This window comes from Larus michahellis, chromosome 1, assembly GCF_964199755.1.
Source record: "Larus michahellis chromosome 1, bLarMic1.1, whole genome shotgun sequence".
NCBI classification, from domain to species: Eukaryota; Metazoa; Chordata; class Aves; order Charadriiformes; family Laridae; genus Larus; species Larus michahellis.
In genome coordinates, this window is record NC_133896.1 from 44,656,119 (window position 1) to 44,678,100 (window position 21,982).

Sequence of the window (21,982 nt, forward strand, 5' to 3'; positions counted from 1 at the left end):
AATAATTAATGTAAAATTATTTGAGGGGTGTGAGATCAGAATCCATTTCTAAACATACAAAATCCTAGGTGACTGGTTACCTCTGCTGCTGAAACTTAATCATTTCTCTACTTCCAGTTGTTTGAGTGGCCATTCGTTACCTCATTACGGTTTCAGGCTTAACTTCACTATGAATACTTAATATACTTACCTATAACAGCAATGAAAAGTAACTACCAACTTATTACACTTTTTTTATTAAGTTGCCTACTATAGATCCATTTTTTTAATTACGCATTTAGTCTGTGCAGTCTGATGTCATTAAAAAATCTGTCTTACGTTTACAGAACTTCAGTCTTCCCTCTTTACCACTGGACACGTATCTTGGGCATTGATGGAGAAGCTTTTATTAGATTTCCTAGGAGCAGTGATTGTCTCACTGCCAGACTTTCCCTCAAAGCACCAGCACTCTTCAGCCCCTTACGGTTTTCTTCACAGAGGTATGACATTTTGGCTGCTTTTTGCACTGTGTTTTGGTGTTGGTGGAAAGGAACTAAGTGCATTCCTTTCTGTGTTATGAATCATGGTGATATTTGGTCCATAAGTAGCACTGACAACTCCAGGAAAGAAGAATGATAATTTTAGACAGGAAGAATGATTTTGTAGTCGAAAGCTCAGGGGGCCTCAGCATTTGGAAGTCTGAGATGATCGCTGGTGGTGTTACCCGATAACATTTGGGGTGAATCAGAGAATATTGACCAGTTACAGCCCAGACAAAATAACACCCTCGCCACCAGGCCTTCCCTGTAGTTGTTCTGACATCCTCAGGAAGAAGCTGTTGTTACTGTCAATGTATATCATATACTGTAAATTATAAGGATGGTATCCTGGGTACTTTTCCTACCCATAAGTATTTTCTTTCCTTGAAAACCTGGTCCCTGAGGCCTCGTTCCCAGTGCTGCTGGTCTGTAAAAAGTGAGTTCTCCATATCTGCCCCCAACACAGAGCATGGTCTACTTAGAGCTAAAACACTAGGTATCAGCCTTCAGCATCCTGTTTTACCTGGTGGCTTAAGGCAGAATTACAATAACTGAGCTGAAGATCTTGAAATTAGTCATATGTTTTCAAAAGTATATGGCCTCTGTGTTGGTTAAATAAAAACCTATTCTAATTTTTAAAATAGTTTCATAATCAATTTCTCTGTTAAATTTTTGTTTAATTTTTTTGCTATTTAAATTTTATTTAAAACCATCCCCAGTAAAGGATTTAAATGTAATTACTGTAATCATCATGATTTAATTTTATTTTCCATTGAATAAATGATTACAGTATGTGGAGATATAAAGATATTTAATTTAATTAATAAAAATATAAGGCCAAATGTTTACAGAGGTTTCTTTTTATAGGATTCTTTCTAATATTTAAAACAGTAGGCGTATTTTTTAAATTTATTCTTTAAATTTTTCTACTTTGAATTTATTTAGTTTATCATTAATTTAAATAGTTGCATAAGTTTTATAGTTTTATAAATATACTGTTTTGTTGTTAACAGAGGCTCTAAACACATGTTTATAACGCTAAACAGTCCCCTAAAACCAGTAAGAACCTGGGTCATTTAAAAAATGTAAGGCATTAAAGGCATTTTGAGCTTTTGAAACGCTGTTTTTTGTAAACTTGGCCTACCTTAAACCACTGAACTTGTTTCTTTGATCCTCCAACATTGAAACAAATCTGTGCTAGGCAATTAAACTCACCAATAACCGTGCTTTCCTTTGCTACAGCTGACAGATCTAGGCTTTTTGTTTAGTCTCTTATCAAGAAGGTGTTTCTTTTTACATGGGTAGTATGCTAAACTAAACTTCTTGTGACTATGTCGTGTCAGTTTTCCATCCAGCTCTTATATATGCAAGTCCTTCAGAGAACAGTGAAATTGCCTACTTGGATGTCCTCCTACATTACTCTGTCATAACAGTCTATATATACACAGTGTTAAATATCAGATTTCAATCTACTGAGAACATAATTCAGACTCCTGGTTCACCTTCCGACTTTGCTTTAATTTTTACTTTTGCTTTAATTAAAGCTTGTGTTAAGCTTTAAGCAATGTCTTGTCTTTTCTATGGTAAATATTAAGTGTAGCACAGGGAATAAAGGATGCTTCAAGACTGAGGTGATTTTCTTCTGCTTCAATGGAAATTTAAATCCTGATTCCTAAACATAAATATAGCCTTTTCCAGTTATATTTCTAATTTGTGTTAACCTCAAAACAGCCTCTCAGAAGTCACTGGTTAGAGAGTTCAGAGATATATAAACAGGGCAACTGAAATTGTTTCAATTGTACAATAAATTTGTCATTATTAGGATTTTATTTTAGTTACAGGTCCAGAAATACACATACAATTTCTTTACATTTTATATGTAACTTTTGAAAGGGATTATAATGGTAATCCGCATTTTGTATTATCAAGATCTTGTATAAACAATACACTATATTTCACTCTGGTGGAGGAAAAACACAGCGTGAGATGCACACTTGCAAAACATTTTCATGAAAAGCAAATTGATCCTTTGTTGAATCTGAGTAAAAAAACAGATATTATAAAAGGATTTTTTTTCATAAGGGGAAAGGCATTTTAGCCGAACTAAGACAATTATGCGAGACTTTATGTGCTCCTGAGGGCAGGTTTAGGAAGGATGCATCTCATTCAGTGGGGGTTGCGCAGATGCCTTCTGTAAATTTTAAGAAAAGGACTTACATAAAAACCTCGCATATGTCAAAATATTAATTTTAATTGTATTCCTCCATGAGTAAAAAGGAATCTTTTAATAATCCTGTTCAAAAGAGACTTTTGTTATTTAATTAGAATCCCACTGCATAGTTTCAACTTTTACTGCAATTTTTATGAGTCTGTCAGTTGAGGTGTGACAGATTTAGTTGCACTACTTTAAGACATTCATGCTCCCATCCTATCCGTCTGAGATTATCAGCAGAATATCAGAAGCAGCACAAGTAAGTGCCCAGGAATTGCTGTACGCAAGTTCACACTTCATCACAGTTACATTTAGGATGCAAAACTAAAAACTGTGGTACCCGAGGCACAGAAATGCATTCTCTGTTATAGGGGAAGGGGATGTTATACTTTTTGATTTATAGCTGAAAAGAAACATCTCCACTGCTCTAAGAGATCACATTTTATTCTAATCCCGTACAGATCTACTGCCTATAAAGTATCTCTATCACATTCTTTGCCATGATACCTAACTCCTCGTGATCGTTAATTCCCTTGTCTGTGCAACTCTCTGAACTCTAACTGGGAAATTAAAACACAAGGGATCCAGATACCTCAAGAATTGTGCTTATAGGCGTTCAAAACATAAATTACTTTGAAGACTGAGTCTGACTATTCAAAGTACAGAGGAAACCTGGTGCCACAAGTATAGAGAAAAATCCAGTGGGGACTTGACATTTCTTAGCAGATTCCTCCAGCCTACAAGGTTACTGCAATTTACAAACCAAAGGCAAAACAAATTGCCACAGTCTTTGCATTCCCCATTTTCCTGCTTATACGCTTTCTTGTCCTTCTTACTTTGTAATCACTTGCAGCCCCATGATTGCCAAATTACAGCAATTCCAGCAGAGCATAGTATACATTTACCTGCATCTTTTCTCACCTATTCACATCACTGAATGAATCACTGATAAGTTTGCATGACAGACCACTTTGGAAATCAAAAACTAGAACTCTATATAGGTGTTATAATGTGGTGGCTTAGAATTAGTCAAAGCAGTACAAAAAGATTTGAATGGAAATCTCTTTTTACAACATAGTGGTAAGTTTTTTGAATGATCAATTTAATTTTGACTGAAAATAAGCACATTATTAAGATTTTTAATTTGGTCTGGCACGAAGATTTGCCATTTTTAGGCTTTAAACATATTCCAATTGAACAGTCCTATTTTCAAATATGCCTAAAATGTACATAACTGAAGAACTGGGGGAAACCCCAACATTCATACATATGAGTATCGCACATGTCCCTGTGTACTTGTTTATGTTGCATTATATGCTCTGGAACGAGGTAAGAAACCAGTCAGGAAAGGCAAAATCATGACATGGCACATTTGGCACAATAAATCATATTTTGCTTGAAAGAAACCACTTCTAAGTCACAACACACTGTGACTGTTTGCAGGATCCCAGAGGAAACCTTGCAGATGCCAAGCTACAGGGTCTTCCAGTAAATCGCACAGAAGCGGATGTAACCATGGGCCCCGCAGGACACCGGCTGGATCACAAGCTCTTGCAGTGAGAAGCAGAGGTACCAACTGAGTGCTAGCTGTCCTGAAGAGGCACACTTGGAGCGCTACAAAAGGATCTCAGGATTAGCAGCTTGATCACATTGCAACAAGACCTATTTGAATTTCAATACATAAAGCAGTGCACTGGTTTAGGTGGCTTTGGCAGATGTCATCCTGACACCTGACATTTAAACTCTCAAAAGACTTCCTTTTCCCACTAAAAACGTATATACTAATCAACATTACTGAACCAACTCTATTTAGTCATCCATTAATGATGACTTAGCCTTTCATAAAGATCAACAATGTTTTAATTATTTCCAGCAATCAATGGGATTGAGTCACAAATTCTGATTGACTTAATTTTCTACATCGATCAAAGGAAGAGCCCGAGTAGGGACCTTGTCTCATCTTTAAATAACAGTGCTGAAACTTTTACTAGTGAGATGGTCCACTAACATGACCACCAGAGTGTTCCTGAAAACCCAGGGGGAGAGGTGGTGTGTGTGGCTGAACCACCTTCTCACCATTCTGTACCAGAAAACAGCAGATGAAAGTCTAAGATTCACAAACTTGCCTAATAATGGAAATTCCTTCTCATCTACTGAAGTGTCTGACTTTGGTAGATGGGACAAAGAAGGGATTAAGGCAAGAAACAGAAAATTTTTAGGTTTTTTTCCCAACTGACAAGCAAATACAGAATTTTGGAGCTATCCATTTATAAATTGAAATGAATAAAAACACGTGGAAAAGCGAGGTGTTGGCTTGCGGCCCGGGGGGATCTTTCTTCCCAGAGTGGTAGCTAAAAAATCTCAGTAAATTTCAGTATTATCATCAAATGAACTGCATAGAATTGATGACTGGCTATCTACATAGCATTTGAGAGAGTGAATGCAAGATGTTCTTCAGGCTACCATAAATGCATATTCTGACTTCATAAACAAAACTGCTCATAAGTCCATACAGAGTCTTTTAAGACAATGGATAAAAATGAATCTCCCTGAAGATGCCTTTAGTGCTGAAATGCTTTAGTTCTTCCATTCAGCAATGCAAGCTCTGAGCTTTGCAACCAGTTATATTGAAAGCGCAAATCCAGACTTAGAACTTTATTTTCCCAACAGGTAGGAGTTAAAATAGCTATGGACCGTACAGCACTGTAATCAACATTAGCCACACTTTGAGAGAACAAAAGAAAAGAAAAAAAGCCTTTTTAGATTGCAAAAATAACTTGGGAAGGTGGGGAGTGAAACCTTCAGCACTTACACTGCACTTTGGACTCACTTTGGGGGAAGAAAAAAACATAAAGTGTTGGATTTTTTTTTCAAAACTTAGCACTTCTCTCCCATACAACTACTTAAAACAAAAAGAATCAGACAAATTTGCAAGGTGGGCTTTTGTAGCACTCTGAAAATTCACTTGGAAACTGAGTGTTCATGTCTGACTGACAACCTCAGCTAGGTTTATTTTACATTTGCCTGGATTTCAGTGTATTTTCTTGCTATTTAAGTGGTGAGCTTTCCAGAAACTTTACACAATTGAGCCCTTTAAAACATGTCCTGACATGTCAAGAAAAATACTACTTTATTCAAAGAAAAAAACTGTAGGAGTTATGAGTAATACATATTTTCAACATTTTTACATCATAATTTCTTCTCATCCTTCCTTTCTGAGATTGTTGACCTTTTATTAATATTGCTGTTTAGCTTTCATTGCTATGGAGGAATACTCATTAAGGTGAAATCATCCTCTTGAGGGAGTCTTTATAACCCTTGGAGATTAGAAAGTAGTAAGCCTAATGAAAGCAAATCTGGTAAGTTTGTGCTATATGGAATTTAAATAAGCAGAAATTGAAACAGAATCTCTACACTCTTGAATCCTAAATGGCCAAGAAGAGTTGCCTTATCATTACTAGAAATCCAACATTTGCTAGCAGGCTCTGCAAGAGAAGGTACATGCAGATTCACAGCAACACTTCCTAAGCTGATCAGAGTTGATCAGTGTTGTAAAAGACAGCTGACTTAAAAAGTCTCGAGTCTTTACCTTGCGGCAAAAGGGGGAGGTAGTACACTGAGCTCCAGCCCTCGTTTACGGTTCTCTTATGGTTTAAGTTAGCATTCAAGTTCCCTCAAAGACAGCAAAACCATCTTGATCCTGCAGCTTCTGGTATGTCTTGATTATTTTATTCTGATAACCTTGACGTAAGCACTGCTCTCTGCGACCCTGCTTGTATGGTGGCTAGCACTTTCAGGCTCTGCTTTCATGTCACTGAAGTGCAAATAATGAATGACAATATGCCAGGATGACTGTGTGAATCTGTGCCAGATTCATAATTTAAACAGGAAAATATGAAAATACTACCCACACATGTGATCTTTTACTGATGGTGGTTTGTGCTCGTTGACAACTATTGAGAGGTCCTGGCTATCAGTGTTTTATTGCCATGCCTACGAAGGTCACTTCTGTTGGTGCAAGGGCACTGTGGTCCAGGGGCAGCCCAAAGCGGTGGCGCTCAGCTGGCTGCAGCAGGGGACCGCTTGTGAGACATCCTGCCCTCCGTTTACACCATCACTGAGCCCCGACTCCTTCTGAACACTAAGCGCCTGGATCAGCAGTCATTTTTATACTTTAAATGTGACAATACACTGGTAATAAGGCAATAGGGTTTATTAGTCTCTGCGTCATTATGAATTCTGCACCAAATTAAGTGTTACTCTGTAAATAACTGTCTTGTGCTATCGCACGTAGTCTACAGCATGCACCGTTTATTTCTATGGTGTACTGGCAACACTTTGTAAACAGGAGTCATTTAAAGCAATTGTGCAGTTGCTATTATGAAAAAGAACATCTGTCAAGATTTTTCACAGAAGATTAACAGGTACATTTCAGTACATTTTCTTCAGAAACCCTTATCTAAGTAAACAAAAATGTGCTCTTTTAATTTTTCCCAAAAAATTATATGAAATACGATACAGCAAAAGAACTGTCTTTTACAAAGACTAGCACAATGGAAAAAGAATAAGAAATATCAATTACATGGTTGCATTATAGTGTATATTTAACACCTGCTGACTAATTTCTTTTGCCTTTTTTTTTTCTAACCAGGCTCAACAAAATAGTAGAAAAATTATTATTCTTTTGTTGTTACTCTCACAAAGACACTAGTAATGTATCCAAACCAGAATGCAAAAGCCCTAGAGTTCATTGGTAGTAGACGCTGATTTCCAGCTGATCAGAGCTAAGGATAGATTTGGCAGAAACATTATGATCTTCATTGTTTTCAACAATACGAGTTACTGAAATATAGATGCATAGTGTCTATATATATATATGATATATATGATAATGTATACAAAGATATTTTATATATACATACATACACACACTTTGTGTATATAATTATATATGTATATAATTATAGATGTATATATGTGTTTATACCTACAAACATAATTTTAGTATCCAGGGCATTGATGATAAATAAAATACTATGCCTCTAGGGCTTTATGTAGTTCCTCTTAGTACATAAGCGTTCAAGTGAAAACTACCCATGAGTAAGGTATATAATTCGGTTTGAAAAATCCTAAGGTTAAAATGAAGTATGAAGTGCTACTTGCACTGCAAATCCATTTTCCTCTTCTGATTACATTAATATATTTCCCTCCAAGTAAAAACAGTCTTCCCCAAATGAAATTTTATATTTTTTGTCTGCATAGTCATCTAGAGACTTTGAGATTGTTTAGATTTATTTTGACTGGACACATCTGTTATGAAAACCCCACTATTCTGCATGTGTAGTCAGTTTTATTAGATTTTCCTATACAGTGTATCTGTATTAAAATCACCATCTGTGCTACTGTTTGTACAAAACATGAAAATACAACAGATAGATAGGATATGAGTAAAAATCCAGCAAGGAAATGAACCTTACCCCAGAACTACAATTAAATAATATCAAAGCCCTGATCTGCGTGCACAAACTGAAGAAATCCTAACTTAAATCTAACTCCCAGTCTGTTGAAACCAAATCACAGTAGAGTGAATTGAAGTCTGTAATTCAAATATTAAACCACTTGTACCCATTTAATTTTAGTCAAGGTCTTAATACTTTTCAAGGACATTCCTACTGGGAGTCATTTTTTTCCCACAGATTTCTCCAGTAAAAATCAAGGATATGGTAATAATTGATACAATTTTGATATATTTTTTGATATTTTTTTAATGACAAAGAATATTTTTCATAAGTGGAACTTCTAAAACAATGATTTTATTCTAGGATTACTGCAGAAAATAATCTAACACGACAGCCATTTTGTAGTTCATTATACATATGGTTTCTTTTTCTTCTTTTTTGTAACCATGGATTCTAGATGATTAAAGGTGCCCAAACTATACTCTCCAGGTGCAATGTCAAGCAAGATGGATCATTTCTTACGGACTGATCCAAGTAAAACACGGCCTCTACAAGTTCTCTTGGAATAATTCCACCTATACATTGATAGTCCCTATTAATATTAATGAAGATTATTTAATATTTCCTAATGCTGACATGTTCCATCAATTTCCTAAAGAAGTATGAGTATCTAATTTTGCCTCATCAAACCCAAAGTATTTTTTACTTTTTTGGATCCCAAGTAAAATTATTTCTATATTTATTTCTAGTACAGTCACACGATGGAAACTTGTTTGCACTAAATTTAAAAACCTGATTTTAAAAATCTCCTGATATGATTACTTAGATAAGCATTTACCAAGATGCAACTATGCGTTGCATATCCCCAGCACAGTCTCTATTCCTATTTTTCTCACAAGTGTTTTATCACTAAGTTGTTTCATCAGCGTTAACAGACCAGTAGCAAAATGGTAATAATTTTCTTCATAGTCTATCAGTGACAAATGTGGAATCGATTTGTCATGCTTGGGGACCTTGCTCTGCCTATTTACAATGGGGGGCCAATACAGACTTCTGAGTGGCAAATTACTCTTGATTCATGTCATTGCAGACGCTGCTCACAGATGTCAGTTTTCACTGTCTTGCTACTTAACTTCCTTATGAATTTGCAGAATACTGTTAGAGCTGCACGTGCACTGTTGGGTTGAGTTGATCTAGTATGATAACACAAATGACACATTTTCTAGTTCATATGTTAATGGGAATATTGATTAATAAATATGAATCTATTGAAGCTTAAATTTGATTTTATTTATTGTCTCAAGTCATTAATTTGAATCTTCTATTCAAATGCAGCATGTAAGGCCTATTCATGCATTAAAAAAAATAATATGGAGAGTAATAGGCATAAAACATAATACCGTGATCTTGTTATACTATTTAAAATCTGGTTTGAGAGTTAGTGGATGTAGATGTTCCTAACAAATCATGTAATCTTTAACAAATAGACACAAAGTTGTGTAATCATTCTAAAGACGCCCATTAAACAAATGATAAAAAAATATACTGTTCAGGTAGATTAAAAACAAAGGATAATGGTTATGTGTTTTGCATTTTCATCAAGATGGATGCACAAGAAGACTGTAAATTATAAAAAATCGACAAGATAGATTGATTCTTGCAGTGAAATTATCTTGCTCCACATGAACACTCATTTGACAAACGTCAAACGACCCTGAAGCTGATACAGACAGCAAGATAATCAACTATGTTCTTAAACCAGAATTTGTACCTCCAATGCAGGATAAAATGGCATGCATTTCAAAGTTTACAAATCCCAAAATACCAGATCAAAGATGTATTCTTCCTGATGTCTCACGAAAGGCACTGTGTGCATACTGTGAGCAAATTAAACATTAGACATTAAAACTTTCACTGGTATGCTTTGTACAAGTAATAGTGAGCTCTACAATGCAAATCAGCTAAGCATGACTCCTTATATATGCTATGTTCTTTACTTTAGCAAGGTGGTTTGTATAAAGTAAGGAATTTGCTAACATAACCTTGTGAAACCAGGGCCGGTAAGAGTTGTATTCCATTGATTCATTAAGCTAACAAATATATGACATTAAATTCAACCTGAAATTATCCCAGTGTCTAATCTGATGCTGACTATAAACAATCCCGAAGCTAACCATATACAAATAACCTTATGGTTTTATTAATCTCCCAGGATTTTCAGGTGTGTAGGCAAACTATTGTGAAATACGCTCAGCCACACATCTGGCTCCTGCCATCCTTCTGATCTCCTCTCAGCTTGTATTTCTTTGGCTGTCATCCCATATCCTCTTCCTCACGGTTTTCTGCATTGGGTGAGGAATATGTGGTAAATAAGAAATCCACGAAACGTGCTAGAAATGCAGAGCTTTCCTATTCTGTAATTCTCTGGAATAAAGTAGAGAAGATATCAGAAGATCTGTTTATCAGTCTCTGAGACATGTTCTTCATCTTCACAGCTCTGTGTCATATATAAATATATATGTTTACTGTTGTGCAGAAATGTCAGGCATGCTCTGTGATCCCTATTTACTGATGAATATAAAACATTGTATAGGCTCCCAAAGTAACTCCAGTAACAACTTCATGAGATCCAGAAAACAGAAACTTTCCATCCGCGCTGACTAAGTGCAGCACAGTTGTGTTATGTCGTGAGCCCTTACCACCAGGGTTTACAGTCATTGAGACTCAGGACCTCATGGAGAGCACTGCCCTTCCCTCCCTGCCTGCAGCCCCAGTCTCTCTTCCACTAAAAAACCAGACACGGCGCTGGGCTGAGGGCATGTACTCAGTATTTAACTCCCAAGCACGGAGGTAGGACACAGTGAGTGTGCTAGGATTCATGCAGCCTACCAGGATTTATGCGGTGTACCAGGGCAACAACTGCGTGGCAAACTGTGCACCTGAGTAGATGTCACTACAGCCATCAGCTGTCAAAAATCAAGTTATGCAATTTAGCCAAGTTCATCTACCAATACTTATGAAGTCGATCATTGCACCCATGAATTCTATCGGATTGCATCCTACCTTTTCAGCAAGCTGGTCATCCCAGTTAAAATGACCTCGATGCTTATATGAGCAAGAATATTCAAAAAGGACCAGATTAGCCCGAGTCCTGCAAGTGATAGTCACAGAGCTCCTATGATAATAAAAAGGTTAAGTGATGATCACCATGTATATTGCACAGGTCACTGTGCAACCTTGCTTGGCTTTACAGCCATGCTCTCTGTTCCATAGCTGTATGAGCAATGGACACTACAAGGCAAATTTGTACTGCAAATGGTATGGAGCAGGTAGCATGTTTCAATATTTTTTTTACAGCAAAGTGGAGTCCTGGTCCTTTACTGGAGCACTGTTGGGAGCGTAGTAATGCAATAATAATCATAGTAAACAGGTGCAATAAAAGCACTCCAATATAAATGTGAATATGGACTATATTACTAATAAATAAACAAATAAATATTTATATTTTTGCAGCTCTCTAAGTTGTACTTAAGATTAGGCCACATTTTTTAATGCAAATAGAAATACAGTTTCACCCCGAAGGCAAAAGTCTGAAAGCCACAGGTATTATAAAAATGAGAATATAACATTAAAACATAAGAATACTATGAATATTTGTCACAGATTTACTAGTTGTTTTTCTTAAATTATTTGGACCGCAAAGTTGGAAAAAAGAAAAGATGTGAAAGACTAAAAATTTATTATCACTTGCTTAACAATAATCAGTATTGAAGGTGACAGGAATGATGTTTAAGGAGTGATACAAAGAAGTGTTACTCAAAACTTTTCTAACGTGAAGCAACAGGTAAGAAAACACTGCAAGACCAGAGGGAAACTTTCTGGAGTGTGGGAGAATTCATGTAGTAAGGACAGAAACAGGTGACATCACTGCAAAATTTTAGGTCAGTGTGAGGCTGTAAAAGCACAGCTAAGCCTCTCTCTGCTTTCTGCAAAAGTGAATAAGGAGAACCTCAGCAGATCCAGCAGATGGAAGATGTAGACAGAGCAACAATGTTGGAAGAGAAACTCCACAAATTCTTGCAGGCAATGCTCATATTAAATTGTTATACAGTAATGAATTTGGTACACCCCTGTGTTTGCCAGAAAATGCACAAAGGGAAGATTACATTTTTGCATTACAGTAGTAGCATCAAATTTGTTTTCAGAATGAGCATCCTAGAAATGTTTTTTAAAACACACACATGCGAGAATATACTGGATTAAGTTTATGCTCATTCTGATGAAGATGCTAATTTTACGGCGAGTTTGTACTGCAAGGTTTAGAGGAAACTGGGAATTTTTAATCTCCAGTCATCATTTATTCAGAGATAAAAACAAAGCATTAAACCACCCATGTTTCTACCCATGGGGGACCAAGGTTTCATTAGGTCAAATGTTTCTGTCAGACAAAAAAATGAAGTAGATTTGAAGAGATTTGCAAAATAGATTTCAAATATCTAGCTGTCTGCTCTTTTAATGTATATTTAAACAATTGCTCCATAGCTGCACAGCAGGTTTGGGGGAACAGTAAAGAAAGAGGAATTAGCAAATCAAAGTTTTACATAGCTTTTTGCTTACCCTTTGCCATGTTTCTTTAAGCATTATCGTACAAAACTTAGATTTTTCTTTTTTCCAGAAAGTGCAGTTAACAGTTTATATCAGTTTAAGAGTAATGTACGTATGCTTATGGATACATAAGGATGTGCCATAGAAGAAAATTGAGAAGTGCAAAAGATCTCGGGCTGTTTTGTGAATAACCAGAGCAAAATTAAATTCTACTCTTCAGTGTCGATTCTGTGACATTGGGATTCACTCTAGCCACAAATCTTTATATAAAAAATCTCATCAAGAACTTCACAAGTAAATAAAATGAAAAAGAAGCATTAGCCATGACACAAAGTTCTAAGAAAAACATCAAAATTGCAGTGAAGATGCTTAGTAGCCTGAATCTACCATTTCAGCGGAAGAAACTGCCACCCTCAATATTCACAAAGAATTTTAATGGTTTTTTTCCTCCAAGAACTTAGATTAGAATTAGTTGAGGACATAAAAAGAAATAGCTATAACAACTTAACTGAATATTTCTCATACTTATTTCTTTTTGACTTTGTAAAAAAATAAGTCAATGAGGGATGCAGTGCTTGCTGTTTCAACCTCTTCAGCTGCCATGCCACACATCCTGATTCAAATGTGTAGAGACAGAAATTAATGCAGTGGAACATGGAGTATGAGAAACATTCACAAAAAAAAATAAAATCATTTTGCTTCATTACTGCATTTAAAACTTAAAGGGAACAATAACTTTTTGCAGAGTTAACATTTAACTAGATGGCTAAGGTTAAAGGCAGAATGAAAAGCAATTACATATAGCATATAAAGATTACATTTCAAAGCAAGATATTTTTAATTATGTGCAACTTTGCAGAAAAGATGTAATTTGGCACAGTTACACAGACATTTAAAATTAAAGTTCAGACCACAAAGAAGGTCTCCAGAGTTAGACCCGCGTAATGTTATAGCTTTAAAAAAAATAAATTAAAAAATTAATATGTACAAGAGAGCTTATAAAGCAATAACTTTCAGTTACGTCATTCTGAGAAAATATAGTAAAATGAGGTACTGTCTCAGATTTTTCACAAAAAAGTATACTTAAAGTCACTAGAAATAGGTATAAGCCAGCTAGCCTGGACTTGCTCAGAAAAAAAAGTCACTGAATTTCACCGAGTTTCATCCAGAGATTTGATATCCATCACTTCTGAATTTTGGATTGATGAAATGCTGTGTATATTATCCAGAAATGCACATGCTATTTTTCTCAGCAAACTATTCCTTTAACAACATTTCTGCTCTAAAAATCACTTTGCATTGTATTTACATACAAAGGCTAAGACCACCAGGAAACTCCTGTAACAAAAAGTGCCTTAAGCTAATAGGACCTGAAACAGCTGGGGGTACAGTATGTTTTCATGTGCAACCACACACCATAGTTAACTAAGGTTTTACATTAAAATACATATATACTAAATATCACAGAATATTTCATTAGCAGTAATGATACTACAATCGTGTCTGCAGCATCCCTCATGGTCAGAGTCAAAATTGTTCTCAACTGTTAAGAGTATCTGCATTATTCACTGTTTTCTAGACTTGCCCTGCATACAAAAGTTGGGCAATTAACATGGTATTTGAATGTTCTTGGGTGGATAAGTGTCTACAATTTCTGGTGTTTCTGGTACAGAATTTAAAGTATCATAAATCTCAAATCATTCTTTCTCTTCAGTGATGTAAACCAGTTATGAATGCTTTCATGGCTGCTATAAAAAATAGGATTAGGGCACCCTAATGAATAAACTAACCCACTGTCAGGAAGAAACACACTGCCCAAATAAGAGAATGTGTGCAGTTATTTGAAGCAGAGATCTATGGTCCAAATCTCCTTCAATCTCTCTGATAGCTTCAGGAGTTAAATTTATCCTCAAAGGTTGAGTAAAATTCTGTAGCAGCAAGTGGAAATTGTAAGAACGAGGTTTTAAAAGGAAGCCTAAGTGTTTTAAATATAATGTATGTGTCAATTGACAGAAGCAATATAATGTTGTTTGGCATTTGCAAACAGCACTGGCATTTTCAACAAATGCTGAAGAAAAGCGTATGGTAGTACAGCGATATATAAATTCAAACCCAGTGATTTCTCTAATTTCATATTCTACACAGTCCCAGTGTTTTCTGGGTTCCTAAAGTATATCTTTGAGATAATAAATGTAATTAAAGCGGTATTTTCCACGCCACATTTTCTACTAATGAGGAAAGATGAAAAAGCCAACATATTAACCAGGAACATTGGAAAGCCACTTATCATATGATCTTATTAACAAAGGAAGATTTTACAAGGGCTGGATAAAAATTTAAGAAGGGCAGGAGAAAATTCATGTGCAAAGTAAGAGCAGTCATTTAAAAAATTACTTTTTCCCAGTATAGTATTAACTATGTATGAAGCTTAATTTTGCATACAAGCCTTGGGAAAAAGCTCTAAAGGTCATTTTTTTGGAAACAATTTGTTGAGAATTCTGAGAAACAGTAAAATTTGTTAATGGAAATCACAACAGTTGTCATTTAACACATCACATTGCAGCAGAAATGGATTTAAAAGCATCACTACGGGCCATGGTACCACCTGTCTATAATCTATATATTCCTGCCCTGTGGAAGCCACTAGCGCTTGAGTTCCTGGTGATATACGGCACTAAAGAAATATTTTAGTGTATTGTTTGCACATTCTGTAGTTTAGCATACTTTTAACAAAGACTCACACTTGTAACGCTAGTAACAGGATCTCAAAAGCTGTGGAACAAAAGAAGTTAACTTTTCAGTAATTTCAATATTAAAGTTAATTTCCATGAAGATCATAAATGACAAAAACCAGGAAGGAAAATTCGCATCCCTCTTCCCTTGTAAATGAGACTCCTTCTACAATTAGTGTGTAAAAAGGAAGCTGGTTAGCAGAACCTTGTTGGCATTTGAAAATGTTCATATACTCACTGAAAAACATCACATTTGCCTTCAAAATGTTCATAGACAGACACTATTGTACCATTGAGCTTTGGTATTGGATATACCACTTGCAGCTTGTCTAATTGCTAGATGCAAATTATAACCTTCAGCGACGAAACTATTTGGAGAGACCATGGGTTACACGGAACGAGATGAAAACCAGAATCATTTTAAAAGCACTGGAGGGGTAAGCAAATACAGCTATGTTTTACGGTCATTTTAACTAAAAATGGAAAGTAAATTTTTTTCAGAAAATTTTTAACAATAGCTATAACAGAGACAATGAATAGGGCAACATCTACCAGTTGTGAACAAACTGGTTCACCTAAATTTAGCTGTCTATGCATTAGATGCCTACATATGTGCTCGTTATGAGAGTCAGGTGCCTAACACAGGCATTTGGTGTCATTGCAGTGACAAAGGGCATTCCTTCCCCACCTCTGGCTCCAGACAGATGCTGCTCTCCTGTTGTATCTGGCAGCCCTGGCAGATTAACTGCCAGGTTATCTGGCAGACTGGATTTACTAGAGCTCCACAGACTACAGGCAAATTTTAGATATCCGGCTCACATGCAGACACCCAAATTCAGGAGTCCTTTTTCTGAGCTGAATCCCCTGCTCTGTAAGATACAGTCTAATGTTTATTGTTTGCAAACCTGTTTTAATAAAGAGCTGATGTACCCTGTAAGTATCCTTCAGCCTGAAACAATTTAAAACCAATACTTCATATTCAGTAGAATAGTTAATGTAACTGATTTGGTTAATTCTACCCCTATAATATTGTTGTTAAACTGGTAGTAAACATAAGGATCCCCTTGATAATTTGATGTATATTTTAAACCTTAATTTATAGAGAGAATTGACTTTCAAAAAATATTACAAACTACTAGCATACTAAAAAATATTACATAAAATCAAAAGAATTTCTGTGTAGCATTTATGTGAAAAGGAGATAAAGAACATAATCACTTTTTTTTAGAGAAAATATTGCCTTGACGGAATCAAAACAGAAATGAACCATTTGGCAGACATTCTTATTTCTGAGAAGTTCAACTGAACCAACAACAGTGCCTTATGCCGTATCAATGGCCACTATTGGAACTGCAGACCAAAGCCCTTCTCTATTACTCTTGTGTGACTCCACGCAAATATTGGCTACACAAGCTAAGTTCCCCCAACAGGTCCAACTGCCATCTCAATGGCCCCTGCAGTTTAAAGTCAATGCGTGTTGCTATTCCCTATCAAATACGAAATGATTTGTAACATGGTGTTGGCAACTAAAGATGAAATCGACTTTACCAGAGTTACAGATGTTTTCAACCACTTTGGTATGTAGGTAATATGCTACAAAGACAGTTAAAAAAGAGCTTATTTAATGTCTAATAATGGAAAGTTATAGCTATAGTCTCTCTCTCTCAATTTTTCTCTTTTATATAAGGATATTTCCAATAAGTGCTCATGAGTGTCTGCAGTTTCTCACTGCTACTCTGCATCAGAGACACAGCCATAAGCTTTCAGAGAAAGGTGCTATCTTAACATACACATTTCTACTATTTTATCCCTGAATCTGATACTTCTTATATACCTAATCATATACTCGTTTAATCATGGGACCAATTTACTGGCATCATTTTATGTTTAGATATTGTCCTGAATATGTAGCACACTCTTACTATCAGTATGAGAAAATGGATATGAAAGAAAATATGAATTCTCTCGTGAGACCAGACACTGAGTGACAGGAATAAAGAAATTACTGAAAAACATATATTCGATTCCCTTGGAAACGTGGCCCATTTATTTTCATAAATACATTTTTAAATTTCATGCCTGTGTATTCGCTGTGGAATCTAGTACAAAACCAGGCTTGTATATTGCAGTTCTCTAATTAATTTTGTCTCATTTAAATAACTAATTGTTTGAACATTATCTGAACCCTTGTTCAAATGCATTAACCGTTTCAAAATAATCCACTCATTGTCTTCCACATCTCTTCCCATCTAGCTCTTTTTCATTATTATTTAATTGAATTTCCATTTTTCAGCTTTAACAGTTCCTCACAGGAAACTGGAATAACAGTATTCAGATTGTGCTAATGGTCATGTTATGCTTGGTTGATTAAATGTCCTTCTGAATGGTTTTAGTATCATGTAGACACAAAGTCTGTCCAACATTTCTAAGGATTTGGGGCAAGAAAGGCTATGAAAGTCCTAATCTAATTTAATTCTCTTCTGTGTGTTTTTACTCCTCACTGCCAATACAAGTTTCACTAATTTTTTTAAAACTCCAAATAACAAAGCAATGCTCTGAAGACCTGGTCCCATGCCCAGTGAAGTGAACTTGGATTTAATTGGACCATGAATGGGAGGGATTAGGGGCGTGCGATGCATTTTACTTGGCTTGACTGACCAAAAGGACTGCTGTCTATTTAGTAAACACTAGTGCAAAGAACAGATTACGCAACATAGTGTAACTAAATCATTTTAACTCAAGTATTCTTGACATTATGAAATGGAAGAATAAAATAGGGATTTTATACTTGCACAAAGTGCAGTTACTTCAGAGAAGAAAGGGATGATTCAAAATACCTTGTATATAGTTTATAAAAAGTATAAAAGATAAAAAGTATCTTAATTGCAGACCCTATTTTTAAGAAGCTACTTTAAGAATGTAACTTTTCTAGTTTAATATTGGAAAAAAATTACTTTACGAATCTCTACTTTACATTATCACACATTATTCTGAATTACAGGTATTCCATTTTTTCCAGAATTATTTGGTAGTACTTTAAGTTCGTCTGTGGCTGTTTTCAGTTTCTGTCTTAAGTCCGAGTGAAATGACACCAGTAAATGGACATAACCCGAAATAGCTTTAATACAAGTCTATTTCTTGTCTGACTTATTTTTGACAGTGTGAGAAGAACACTTCAGGTGGGGATTCAGAACATGATGGGAACGGTAAAGTCACCAGCAGACACCATTATTTTATATTTTCTGGCCTCTGGGGTGCAAAATTCCTTTCTATGTGTGTGTACAGTTGTGTGTGCAATACAATTATGTGTTGCTGTTCACCCTTTCAAATAAAAGAGAACAGGATGCAAACTACCCTGCAGGAAAAAAATCTCTTGTCCAAGTCCATAATAGTTATATGGCACCACAAGCTCACCATGATACACTGCAATTAAAAGACACATATTTAAATTTCAAGGTCATCCATAATTCTTCCTCCACCAATATTAACATTTATATAATATCTATATATGTGTGTTTTACTTAATTTTATAGTAAAATGGAAATTCAGGTTATTAAATTGTTTATAGTATCTGACATATTCATTGGTTCACTCCTTTTTTATGTCCAATAAGAAATGTGGGAACCTGTCACTAGCTCTTGGATTTTGGCTTGCTTACAAGGGAATAGAAGAAGGGAATAAATCAGTAAACAGAAGGTTGTATTAATCTTACAACCACCTTAAACAAGCCTCACTGAGCAGCTTACTCAGAAGGTAATTTATCTTTTTTTTTTTTTTTCTCACAGTTTTAAGAAAAGTGACAGGGAACACAAGGGACAGAGTATTAGAGAAATTGAACCTCAAAAGGGGAGAAAGTGTTTTATGTTACCTCCTGGTTAGCAGCAGCTAGTTCTTCTTCCAGTGCAGAGACTCTTTCTAAAGAAACCCTCAGTCGTTCCCTTACCTAGAAGAAAAATCAAAATATGTGCAGTAACGTAAATTCTATCAGTCTTTAAAGATTATATAACCTGCCATATGCACTACTGTATGCCCTGCCAGTCCATTTGCAGGCATGTGTGTTGCATGAAAGGAGTTTCATGAGACATACTGTGCAGTAAACATTTAAACCTAACTACAGGAAGACTCAGCCCATGAAAACAGGTGTCAAACTTTAAATGTCATACAGCTCTTCCCCAGTTTGCCTATAATTTTATGGAATTCACAGCAAATGCAAATATTCTAAGACCACATCAGGCATAAAAATAAAACGTTGTTCACATCTTTTACAAAGGATAAGGAAAAAAACATGTTTTCAGTCCACTCCGTGGAATATAACTAATCTCTTCATATTAATTGTATACAACAAATTCATTGAAAAAATAACTTGCAGCATTGCCTTCAGGCATACATACTAAAGATTTTTTAGATCATCATGCAGTTTGTTTGGGTTTTGCAAAAAGTCATGAACAAGATTTACTCTTACAAGCAGAAAAGACTGCTGTGTTTCTACCAGTTTCTTAGGTGACCTATTCTGCTCTAAGGATATCTATGATCTACTCAATTATTATTATTATTATTATTAATAATAATAATAATATAATTACTACTAAATATTAACTTTTATTAAATAATAATAAATCAATACCTCTGAAGACATATTTACTGTTGTTTGCGTGCTCAGGCTCAGCATCAGCTCATGTAGTGACAGACAACATAAACTGGCGATGAAGTCACCAGCCTCCCAATATGACCAAAAGCAAGTCAGACCTAAAGCCATCTTCAGTGCTGTGTGCAGGGGACTCTCTCTCTTCTGACTATGAAGGGAGCCTATGACAACTCCTCTCCTAATCTATACAACTTCATTAGGCACCTCAAATTAAATGAACTTATAACCTGGCTAATCAGTCAACACTCAGGATATATTTCTATCCCCATTACAGCTACACTGCAGTAATGCTGTTCCAGCTGATGATCCAGGCATGTTTAAGGCTATCAGCAATGTTTGTAGGGAAAGTGAGGATATTCTATTAGATCAACAGACGTAGCTGGAAAACAAAGCAAAAAAACCCTCCAATGGAACATTGTACATTTTCATACATGTACAAATTGTCACACCCTTGACAAATACAGGAAATCCCTGAAAAGGTTGTGTATGTCCTAATGCTTTCATACTTTTTCCAGTGATACCTCTTAGTCTAATAAATATTACCTTTCCTTACATACTTTATTTTCCATTACTACTGATAGAAGTGAAATTTTGCTAATAGACTCACTACATCCCAAGAATGGCTTAGACTTTGGTAGATGAAAATTACTTAGCAAAACTATAACATAGCATGTTCACTAAACTTTAAAACTAACTAAATCTAAAGATCAAATACATATTCAGGAAACGTACACTAAAAAAGAAAACTATTCAGCCTTTCTGACAAATGCAAATATAGTTGCTTATGCAGTACTTTGACTTATTTGGTCCTTTTTACATACTTCAGCTTTATTGAAAGAAACAAAAATTGAAAGTGCATTTTATGTATTCACATGAATTGTTTGAATGGTCTCAGGTAACTGTAATTTCACCATACACTAAACAATATTGCTAGCCTTAACAGACCAGAAAACAGAAATGCAAGGTGCTCAAAGGAGCAAAGCAAAGTGAGTTGAAGAGTGTTAAGGCATAAGAAATATTAAGACGCTCTCAAGATTAGAAAGAATCCTCAATTTTTTTTTCAAATTTCTGATTTATTAATTTCCCTCTATTCCTTCAGCACTATAAGACTGAAAAAAAAATCAGCTGTTAATGTTCCCAAAGATGCATGCTGTAGCTGAAATGGACATTTCTTACAGGGTGTGCCTACGTAATCAATAGCTGAGCTGCAGTCACTGACTGTGCCTGTTCTTCACCTGATGCAAATGAAGTTTAAGCCACCTTGAGTGGCACTGACTGAGCCATCTCTGAGTGGAAGGGAAACGAGGGAAAATTACTACAAATTTTTATTACTGTTTCAACTGTTTTCACACACCAGAACAACAGAATGCAGTGAAAATATGCAACGGAACCTGAAAATTTTTTGCTATTTATTAATTTTTTGTGCTATTTTTCATCAAAGTTGTATGCAAAAATCTTTACTCATAAAGCTTGCTTTCCAAAAGAAGGTAAATAATTCCTAGAATTATTTAGATTTAGATTTATGGTAGCTTTAGATTTATGGTAGTACATAAGCTATCATCACAATCATTTTATATAATGTTTTTAGCATTCAATTCTAACACACTTGGAATATGTAAAATTAATTTGAAATATTATATTTACTAATTCTTATTTATTCATAATTTTCATCTAAATCTATTTTTCATAAAAATGCTGCACACCAAATGTGTGATGCATCAACTATTCTGGCTGTAGTTGAAAAACTTTGGACTTAGGGACAGTTAGGGTTGGAGTTAGGTTTAGGGTTTAGGGGTTAGGGTTAGGGGTTA

General features: G+C 35.4%; 1 protein-coding gene across 16 annotated transcripts in view; it reads right to left on the reverse strand.

Moving 5' to 3' along the window:
* PPFIA2 (PTPRF interacting protein alpha 2) overlaps positions 1-21,982 on the reverse strand; it is a 341,503-nt gene that overhangs the window by 88,657 nt on the left and 230,864 nt on the right. For 11 of the 16 annotated variants that reach the window (XM_074574223.1, XM_074574193.1, XM_074574213.1 and 8 more), the window contains one exon: positions 19,395-19,469. The exons of the other annotated variants lie outside the window; for them this stretch is intronic. In XM_074574223.1, the coding sequence (XP_074430324.1) occupies positions 19,395-19,469 (75 nt within the window). The remainder of the gene's footprint in view (positions 1-19,394; positions 19,470-21,982) is intronic. 16 annotated transcript variants of the gene reach the window in all.